At 33.1% G+C, this 10888-nt stretch overlaps 1 protein-coding gene across 2 annotated transcripts; it reads right to left on the bottom strand.

Moving 5' to 3' along the window:
* Positions 1–3337: 3337 nt before the first annotated feature.
* LOC142521102 (expansin-A10-like) lies at positions 3338–5652 on the bottom strand. Of its 2 annotated transcripts, XM_075624294.1 has the most exons (4): positions 5571–5651; positions 5309–5446; positions 4915–5227; positions 3338–4123 (listed from the first exon to the last, which is right to left on the bottom strand). In XM_075624294.1, the coding sequence occupies exons 2-4, from the start codon at positions 5433–5435 to the stop codon at positions 3817–3819; spliced, it is 747 nt and encodes a 248-aa protein (XP_075480409.1). In that variant the 5' UTR covers positions 5436–5446; positions 5571–5651; the 3' UTR covers positions 3338–3816. The 2 variants fall into 2 exon arrangements, with proteins under 2 accessions (XP_075480409.1, XP_075480408.1); XM_075624293.1 differs by having other exon boundaries at positions 4915–5446; positions 5571–5652.
* Between the last annotated feature and the right edge of the window lie 5236 nt (positions 5653–10888).

Below are 10888 nucleotides of genomic sequence, written 5' to 3' on the forward strand. Positions count from 1 at the left end.
TTGGATCCTTAAACATTTTAAGAAATTTTAAAATATTATTATTAGTTAAAACATTGATATTAAGATTTTGAAATTGAGAGGAGTGGAAAAAATTCATCATTATTTTCATAATTATTTCTTAAATGATTAATGCAAGATTTTCCTTGTATACAATTATCACATTTTTCTTGATCTGAAATATTTGATTCATAATCTCAAATTTCTTCTGAATCATATAATCTAAAGAATTTTCAGACTCATTATTATAATCAGAATTCTTATTTGAGTCCATTATTATTTTAAATAATGTTTCTTTAAGATTTTCATCTATATCTAATTTATTAATTTTTGTTTTAGCCCAACATTGATTAGCATAATGTCCTAGCTTTTTGCATTTTCTACAAATAATAAATTTATTTTTTTCTTTATTATTTTTTTCTGCTTTCCATGATTCACGGCTTTTTTTTCTTTTTTTTCTATTTTTTGTCTATCAGACAAATGTCTTTTCATTCTATAGAATCTTTCTTCTTTATCTTTAATTTTCTTTTTTCTTTATTAGATAAATTCATGACAAATTGATCACAAAATTTACCTAATTGTTTTTTTTTTCAAGTGTATTCTGTTTTTTAATTTGATTATTTAATTTTAATTCATTACAAAGAGCTAAACCTTCTTGAATACAAATACTTATTAATTTTTCACAAGCATAATTTCATATGAAATAGAAATATTATCTTTTCTTAATATTTTTCTGATTCTTTCAGCAGAAAGAAAATTTAAATCATCTATAAATTTTGTTTTCCAAATACTATTATAATAGTTTGATATTTCATAAATACGAGATAGAAATGTATCATTATACCATCTAAAATCAGTAATAGTTTTACATTTTAGATTATTTAATAAAGTACGTATTTGTTCATCAATATATGTGAATATTCCAATAAAATGTTCAATCATTGTCATTATAAAAGAATAAAATGAATTCTCTATATTAATAATATTTTCAGTTTTTATTGAGTTTAAGATTTCATCTTTATTAGATTGATTTAAATAATTATCCCACCAACCTTTAAATTGACCAATAAAACCTGCTATAATCATTTTACCAATATTTTTATCATTATTGCCTGAAGTTTTACATACAGTGCTATACATAAGTATTATGTAAGAAATATTATAAATTTGTTTATCACTAAAACCATCAATATTCCATTCATAAATACTTTTCTCATTATAAATATTAAAGAAAATGTATTCTTGTTCTTCAAAAAGAACATCCATAGGGGTAAGGTCTATCATAATAATATTTGATTTGGGTAGGTTTATCTGTCTATTTTATTTTATTAATTTCTTCATCAGAAAAATTCATATATTTTCAAACTCTTCATCAAGAGTATTTAAATTAAGATTTTTAAATTTTTTTTCTAATAATTTTTCTATATTAGAAACAGAATACTTAAATTTAAAATATTTTATTTCTGGAGGGGATGAATAGAAGAAGATGCAATAAAAACAATATTAGTTTCTTCTTTAGTTTGTATATGAACATCATGTTTAATTTGATTTATAACTAAAATAATTGTATCAATGCGATGTTTAAGAGAAATAATTTCTTCTTCTATTATTGTAAGATACAGATTTGTAAAACTAAAATAAATATTTTATTATCTCAATTTTATTCCAAATTTCAAATAAATATAGATCATGTCATAGTAAGGTAATGATTTAGCGAAGATAATTTAGCCTGTCATTCAAGGTAAAGAATAATCTTTATAAAAAAAACTAAAAAAAAAAACTTAAACTTACAAATCTTTTCGGCAGAACCTTGAACTTCTTTATTGAATGATTGAAATATTTTACAAATAGAGAAAAAAAGAGAGAGGGGGGCCGGACATGAAACCCTGGATTCCAGAACTAAAAAATAACAGTATTTGCTTTATAAAAGCAAATAGTACAAATAACAGTGCTCGTTTTATAAAATCAAATAGTAGAAAGAGACATATTATTTTTTCTTAATATTATCTTTTAAAGAATTTTTAATTCTTCAAAAGCATTATCAATAGAAATGTCTTCAGGCATATTATTCTCTGGATCTTGAGCATCTTGATCATCATGTGATCTCATTAAGTTTATGAATTGAGTATCACTAAAATCTCAGGCCATTGACTTATCTGATTTTGAATCTGTACATGCAATATTTTTAAAAAGATCTTTTTTCATTTCTTGGATGTATAAATCAATAATCTTCTCATTGGGATAAATATCAACATATTTTTGAGTAATGATCTTGTCCTTTTCTCTTGTTCTTGCTTTTTATCATAATCATGTTTATAGGATTTAATATTTTCCTCCATTTGAAGAAGAGTCTCATGTCCATATATCTTTCATGTTTCAGGATCTTCTCTGAGCATTTATCCCAAAATTTTGTGAGATTGACACGCCCTACGCAAGGGATTACAATATCATTAAAACTTGATTCAAGTTTCCATTTCCAGATCTAAGGGATACCAAATTCTGTGAAAAATAAATATAAAGTTTTTCCCGTGATCAAGATAATCTATAATTCCATAAGGGGGATACATATGAAGAATTGAGAATATAATGAAAATTTTCAACCGGTTATTCAATAAGTTTGTCTTACATCAATGTCCCGAATTTGAGGCAAAATCTCGAGTTCGAAATACAATTATAACAAATATCTCATTCTCTCCTCCAACTTAAAAAAAAAAAAAGTGAAACGAAAGTTTGCACAATAATCTGCTGCCCTCATTCCATACCGGTACCCGTCCTTTGACAAAGGCAATATACAAAACTTGTGCATCGGGCTATCGACAAATTTACTCGGGCCTATAATAATAGATCGATCACACAGCTCAATATTTCTTAGTTACTCCGAAGATATTCAAAATTCGATAAAATCCAACCCAATTTCATCCGCCCAAAATGACTTCTGATGGGTTGACAAAACGGGTTTTATTAGTCCAATTGTATAAGCCCGATTTGTTGCCAGATGGGCCAAAATAGATGACATTGAACTTGAAAAAGCAAATTCAGATTCTCTTTGTAAATAGGTCTATAATTTTGTATATTCCAAAAAATTTAAAATTTATACTTTGTATCATATTTTTAAAATTAAATTTTATGTATATAAATAATAATAATAATAAAGAATGCCAAAAAAAAAAAAAAATCGAGCTAACTTTGAGCCGGCATGGCACGATCCCATTTGTTATCCGGTAACGTGCCAAATGGGTCGCGAGCGACTCACATTCAATTATCATCATCGGGCTATCGATTTTTCCCAACATACATCTCAAAAAAATCAAATAAATTGCAGGAAAAGGAAGAACAAAACTTTAGATAAAGTTTATAAAAAGTACATCCCATTTCATTAATAAGAATATTACATTTACATTTTGGTTTCAATACAGATCCAACCATCAAAGGGAGAGACATCCCTTTTATTGCAAGGCAATAATAGCTATGCCACATCTTAATAAGAAAGCAAGTAGTTTAAAGTTTTCCATAAGATTTGTAAAAGTAGCACCAAATATTGTGATATATTTAATTTAAATTTAAATAAAAAGCCTACAATTTTTTTTAAAAAAAGTTAAAAATAAATTATATAAGAAGACTCAAGAATTAGGAGAGCCATCCCATATTTTGAGTGTCTTCCCATCAAATTCAAAAGACCAATGACCATCTAAAACTTGACACTAGAGGCCAACTTCCTCCCTATTCATGGTCACTACTAATACTTTGTGACCAACATATATATAAAATAAAAAAGACACTACTATTTTTTTTTATTTAACCAGTCTCGAGACAACTCGTTCACTGAAACTGAGCTCCGGCATACGTATGTCCGAAAGACCAACCGGACGGAGAGACGTTGTATGAGACTATAGTACGGCCGTCGCCCGTGGTGACCTTAAACGAGAGGCTCTGACCGTCGAGATTAGAGTTGCTTTGCCAGTTTTGGCCCCAATTTCTCGACATGGGCTGCCAATTGCTCCTTGAACCCTTGACGGACACAGCGTGCACATCACCGGCCCCACCAACATTGGTTATGAGTACTAAGTTGAAGTAGGAGTGGCCATTGATGGTAAATCTTATGCCTCCCCTTCTTCTGCAAGCTACCCTACAAAAAATAAATAAACCATAATAAATATATGGACAAATTAAATTCGATTTAATAAATAAGATCAAATTTAATGTTAGATTTTAATTAGTTTGGAATTTTTGTGTAGAACCCTTTACGTTCTTGGATAAAGAATGTTTGTAAATTGTGTTCTGTATTAAAAAAATTCTAATTTTTTAGTCGATTTTAAATGATAATAGTTATCGATGACTTATAATCTATTTGTCATGTAGATTCCAAATTTGAGAAGAATCTCGAGTTTAAAACCTAAATGTAACAACTATTTCACCCAATTTACAGAACAAAACAAAAAACTAGAAATAAATTACTAAAAAAATTTAAAGATTTTTTTTTATATTTTGAATTCATAGATCATATCAAAATAAAGAGTAAAAAGGGGTCAAATGCCTTTAGCAACAGTAATATTCAAAAGTGGCAAAATATTTCTTGAAAAAAGATAAAAAAAAAATTTACATTATTTTATAAAATATTTGAAAATTTTCTTTCTCCAATATGTTGTGCTTCTTTTTATGATTTATGATTTATTTCTAATTAACAGCATCTGTAATAATTGTGCCTAGATATGTAAGTTTGGATGGACATGTTTAAAATTATTTCAAATTTAATATCAATTTTTAAAAAAATTGAAGTGATGATTGTCACGGTTGGATTTAAGATCTCGTTTCAAATTTAAAATTTTAATGTAAAATACAAATAGTCGATGTTTTGAATAAAATATGAAATTTATGGAATTAGTAATCAAACTAATGTTTAATTAACAAAATAATCACCTTCTGTAAGAAACAGGCACAATTCCTGCTCTGTACTGCGCAATGTGCTGGAAAACGGGCTGGGAGAGATCGAAATGGCGGAGGGGCGGGTTGCACCAGCCACCGGCGGTGCTCGGCAAGGCATTGTTCGGCGGGCAGAAATTCGTGACAGTGACCACAATGGATCCGGGCAAGCACCATTGCCTCTCATTCACGCACCTGATCTCGTAGCACGATCCACAGCTCAGCCCTTTGTTGAACAGAGCGGTGCTCAGTGCTGCCGTGTTCGTGCCATACCCTTGGCTGTACAGGTTCCCATACCCACAAGCACCACCTGTTCGACAAAATTCGAAAATGGGATTTAGTAAATTAGACGCTTCTCGAAATTCAATATACGTTTTTTTTAATAGCTTACCCATTGTTCCAGAGGCGTCGCTTCCGCCATAGAAGGTGGCGTGAGCATCAGTCCAGCCACCTCCATAGCCATGAGCAATGGAAACCATTGAAAGCAAACCAAGATAGAGGAACCCAAGAGAAGACATTGTTTTTTTACCTGCAGAATATCAACAAAAATTCACGAATTTCAGCGCTTAATTTCGAGGAAATTAACGAAATGGTAGCCTGGTGATGCAAAATTTATGCCTCATCAGAGAATAAGGAAAATGTGAGTGAATTACTTGTGAGACAGGAGCTTGAAAACAATGGCGGACAAAGAATTTGAGGAGGAGCTGGAGAAACTTGAATGGGAAGAACGAGGCAGAGTGTGGTATAAATAGTTGGAAAATAACGATTTTCTTTTAAATATTTTATTAAAAAAATGTTAAAATTATTATACAAAATATATATTAATATTATATATATTCCTCAGTTTAATTAAAAATTAGCCAATGGGAATGCATTACAATAGTATTTTATGATATTTACAAATTAACTCAATGACAATGGAATGATGGGTTGAAGCTAAGAAAATTCATTACCCAGTAGATTTTAAGTATTGTTCTAAACTACGTTTCAAATTATTATAGAATAAATTCTTGAGTTAAATCAAATCCGCCAATCCAAATACTAATATTAAATAAACGACGAGAGTGATCAGCATAGAGATTTGATATGAGTTAGTGTTCGATAAATCAAAATATCATGCAAAAGAAACAAATAAACCGTTCATTTATCATGTGACTACAAATTGAAAATGTCACTCGTTTGAGTGGTCTATTGACTTAGTGGCATATATCGTCTCAATATCAGACGCGTCTTGAGATCAAAACCTATATACACTACCTCAACTCACCAAAATAGTCGAAGCATACACGCATTTTTTCTTCGATTTCAGTAGAAATATTCGAAACTTTTGAAATGCTATAAAACGAGAATCAAAACAAGTGTATCTTTATTTATGTTATATTCCAAATTAATTATAATTCTGATTTTAAACACACTAATTTTAAAATAATTTAACTTTTTTTTTTTAATTTTTGGGGGTACAGCCATCAGTGACACAACTAATTGAACCTTTAGAAGGGCGCTTTTGGGGGGACCAAAAACTGCTGGTATACAAACCACCAAAAACGGATTTTGAAGCTGACTAAAAAGATAAAAAGTCGTGTTTTCACAGGAAGAAAGCGCGTGGTTTGAGGAATTCTTTTGTTACAATTTTGCTGCTACAAGTGGGGTTCCTCAATCTTTTATGGTAATGGTCCTTTTTACATAAAAAAGGGTCCTATACATATCGTACGAGTGGATGTGAGTCGTTATAATTAGAACAAATTGCGAGTAAGTATTAAACGTCCACTACTCGTTTTTATTTAAAATATAGCAGAATTTTTTTTCTTTTATCCATCTATTCGGTCGAACCCATACACATATATAAACATATTTTAAAATACTTTTGCACCATTTAAAAAAAACCAAACAACTATTATTTGAAAATCCAAAAAAACGTAATTCAAAACATAAATCGTAAAACGTCAACCAACATAAACTAACATTGTTTCAAAAATAAACATAACACTAACATCCTCTCAAAAACCTTTCAAAAGCATCACAAGCAATAAATTCTTCAAAGTAACTTAAATCATTAGCATAAGTCATAAACATAAGTGCGGAAAAATAGCGACGGTCCTCGGGTTACGTGCACCTTCAGTCGATCTAGTTCAACCATCAAGGCCTCCATCATATTCATATTCATCTGTATCAATCACACCCAGTGAATCTAGAATCAGCAACCCTTAACCATGATAACAAGTAATACATATACAACCACGTGCAAAGTGAAAATACTTTTACTTTAAATAGCTTTTCATGAACATGCATAGCTTAAACATTTTTCCTTCCATCATATACATTTTCTTTTTTCATCATATACGTATACATTTTCCTTTTATTGAATTTGGATCGTTAATTATGACTCTTGCATCAGCTGAAAGTCGATGGATCCATCTACGTGTAACCACAATACTGGGCGACGGGGACATCAGCGACACTCTCACCCGTCAACAGAGCGTTGGCCTTACATATCATCATAATCATCGTATTAGTTACAATCATTTCACCTCCTTCAACTTTTCATATTTCCATTACTTGTAAAAATTCAAGCATATATAAATCATTTTTCTTTTAAACTAAGCATGCAACATATTTTTTAGCATTAATGTTTCATCATATAATTTCATAAACATTTAAAATAAATACATTAACATTATTTAAAGCATTCAAGGCACTGTCAGGATGTCTAACAATTTTTACGTGTAAAATAACAGTTGTATCCGTAGATGCATAAATTTCCATAATTATCCCTAGACCTCGTAACGACGTCCCAAATCATTCCAAACTTAACATATTACCTTAAAATACTCCATTAAATATTCCTTAGGCTAAAAATTTAGGTTTTCGATAATTTCCTCGATTTTTTTTTAAACTTAGACGTACATCCCAGTTTTGACTCGTTACTAAACCAAACTTTACCAAATTTGAACAAAAGCTTACTAACACCTAACTAAACCATACTCAACCCAAATCACTCCAATTGAGACACTCGATCGTGCCTAGATAAGCTATTGAAATATTTTGGCCTCTCATGGTTCAAACCCTAGCTTCCCTAACCATGCAACCTTCGACCCTATCCCTTGTCCACCACGACCAGATCCGAGACCACCCTTCCAGGACCCTGACCGTGCCCACAGCAAGCCTCTGGACCAAGACTAAGGCCCCAAACGAGCCCATCCTTTCAAGCCGTGCCCTAGAAGCCATGTGTGGCGTCCAGCTTGCGTACAACCCATAGCCTTCGCACCAGCCATCGTGCAGAAACCCTAGGACCCTACTGGACCCTATTGGACCGAGAGTAAAGGACCTAGAAGCCCAGCCCCTCAAACTTGATCACCCACGCATATGCATGGTTTCCTCCCTCACGCGATCGTCCCTGCCCCTCGAACCAACCCTCGTGCAGCCATATTGGGACCATCATTCAGCCCCCTTAAGGTCCCCTGGTCGTGCCCTGTCTTCAGCTAAGAGCCGTGGCCCTCAAGGACTCCTAACCGAAAGCCCTAGCCACAAGGACTCCAAATTTTCGTGCAACCTAGATGCCCTCCATGTCCAGCCCTTGTGCAACCTTGTATAAGCCATTAATCCCTCTAAGATTTATCCCTTTTGGTGTCCCTATCAAGGCAGCCCATTCATGCATCACTAGCAAGAGTTTTAATTCATAAAAAATTGAGTTCTTGGCATGCAATGAAAATAAAACGAAAATAATAACAAGGAAACATATTTTTCATGCAAGTATACATCACACATAATATGGTACGATAGATGAGAAAAAAAAAGAAGTTTAGGGCGTGCCTTTGCGTTTATTATGCACGAAAACGTTTTGGCGATTCGAGGGACGTCGACGGAGAAAACCTTACGCTGATTTTTCTTCAAATTTTCGTGAGTTCTTCCTTCAAAGCTCTTCGTGTGTGCGTGTGTTTTGGGGAGGGGAGAATCCTAGTATGCTTAGGGGGTTGGGGACGTGAGTTTTAAGGATTATGGGGTAGGGTTTAAGGCCTTTTATTTGAATTAAAACTCATAATGTAGGATTAGGCCCATTTACCTAGTATAATAGGCCCATTAAGCACATTAATTAATTTTTAAAATATTTTGTTTAGGAAAGTTTGTGAAAATATTAGCCGAGTTCTCGAAAAGTTCATATTTTCGTTGAAAATTGAACACCGTTTAAAAATACGACTCGGCGTATAAAATCACCTCAAAACGCCTCATTTTTGAAGATACCACATAACATATACCATATATTAAACAATTAAAAATAATTATTTAATAAAAAATTTTTCCCTCATATGGCCCCCGATCTCTGTTACTCGATCATGTCTCAAATATGATTTAAAACATAGTTTTTGCATTCATGTATAAAGTGCATTTTAAACATGTAAGCATGCACAATATATTTAATTCATGCAATTAAAACCATTTAAATTAGTCATTTTTCCCTAAGTTCACATGCAGTTAGGTTACATTATCGTATTTTGGACTTTATAATTCCTCCCTCCCTTAAATGAAATTTCGTCCTCAAAATTAAAACTTACCGAATAACTTCTGGTAGCAGCTCCTCATATCCCTCTCGGTTTCCCAAGTAGTTTCCTCCTCCAAGTGATTTAGCCATTTGACCTTGACCATTGGAATGACTTTGTTTCGAAGTCTTTTTTCTTGTCTACCTTGGATTTGTATAGGTCTTTCCTCGTATGCATATTTGGAGTCAACTACAGAGGTTCATAATTCAGTACATGTGAAGGGTTCGACATGTACTTTCGTAGCATCGAGATGTGGAACACATTATGTACTCCGGCTAGCACCGGTGGCAACGCCACTCTATAGACTAGTGTTCCAACCCTTTCCAAAATCTCAAATAACCCTATGAACCTCGGACTGAGCTTGTCTGTCTTACCAAATCTCAAAACACTCTTCAGGGTTGCTGCTTTCACAAATACGTGGTCACCCACTGCAAACTCCAACTCTCTTCGACGCTTATCGACATAGCTTTTTCTGTCGGCTTTGTGCAATCTTCATCCTATCTCGGATTTTGACTACTAGCTCCGTTGTTTGTTTGATCAAGTCCGGCCCAAGCTCTCCTCTCTCTCCAACCTCGTCCCAATGTATGGGTGACCTACACTTCCTCCTATATAGTGCCTCGTAAGGTGCCATCCCTATATACGATTGATAGCTATTGTTATAGGTGAACTCCACTATAGGTAACTTCGGTTCCCAACTTCCTTGAAAATCGATCACACAAGATCGGAGTAAATCCTCCAAAATTTGAATAACCTTTTCTGACTGACCATCGGTTTGAGATGAAACACTGTACTAAACAACAACTTAATCCCCATCGTTACATGCAGACTCTTCAAAAAGAAGGTGTGAACCTCGAATCTCTGTCAGAAACAATAGATACTGGAATCCCATGAAGTTGAACTATCTCTCATATATACAGCTCGGCATAATGTGTCATGGTGAATGTCGTCTTGATAGGTAGAAAGTGCGCTGATTTCGTAAGGCAATCAACTATCATCCAAATGGCATTGAATCTCTTGATAGTCATTGGCAATCTCACAACAAAATCCATAGTGATATTTTCCCATTTCCACTCGAGAATAGGAAGTGGCTTAAGTTTTCCAGATAGCCTCTGATGCTCGGCTTTAACTTGTAGGCATGTCAAACACTCAGACACAAAACATAAGATGTCTCACTTCATGCTCGGCCACCAGTATAATAACTGCAGATTCTTGTACATCTTTGTACTTCCAGGATGAATGTTGTACGAAAGCTTCCTTCATAATGACTTGTCTCAAAGAATCGCCACTAGGAACCCAAAGTTGATCTCAATATCGAACTATGTCATCCTCCTCGGAATACAACTTCCGACCTTTAGCTTCATCTCTTAATATCCACTTTTGCAATTGCTCATCAGAAGATTGTCCCTCACTGATTCTATTTCTCAAAGTCGACTGTA

The sequence above is a fragment of the Primulina tabacum genome, chromosome 12, assembly GCF_025594145.1.
Source record: "Primulina tabacum isolate GXHZ01 chromosome 12, ASM2559414v2, whole genome shotgun sequence".
Classification (NCBI taxonomy): domain Eukaryota; kingdom Viridiplantae; phylum Streptophyta; class Magnoliopsida; order Lamiales; family Gesneriaceae; genus Primulina; species Primulina tabacum.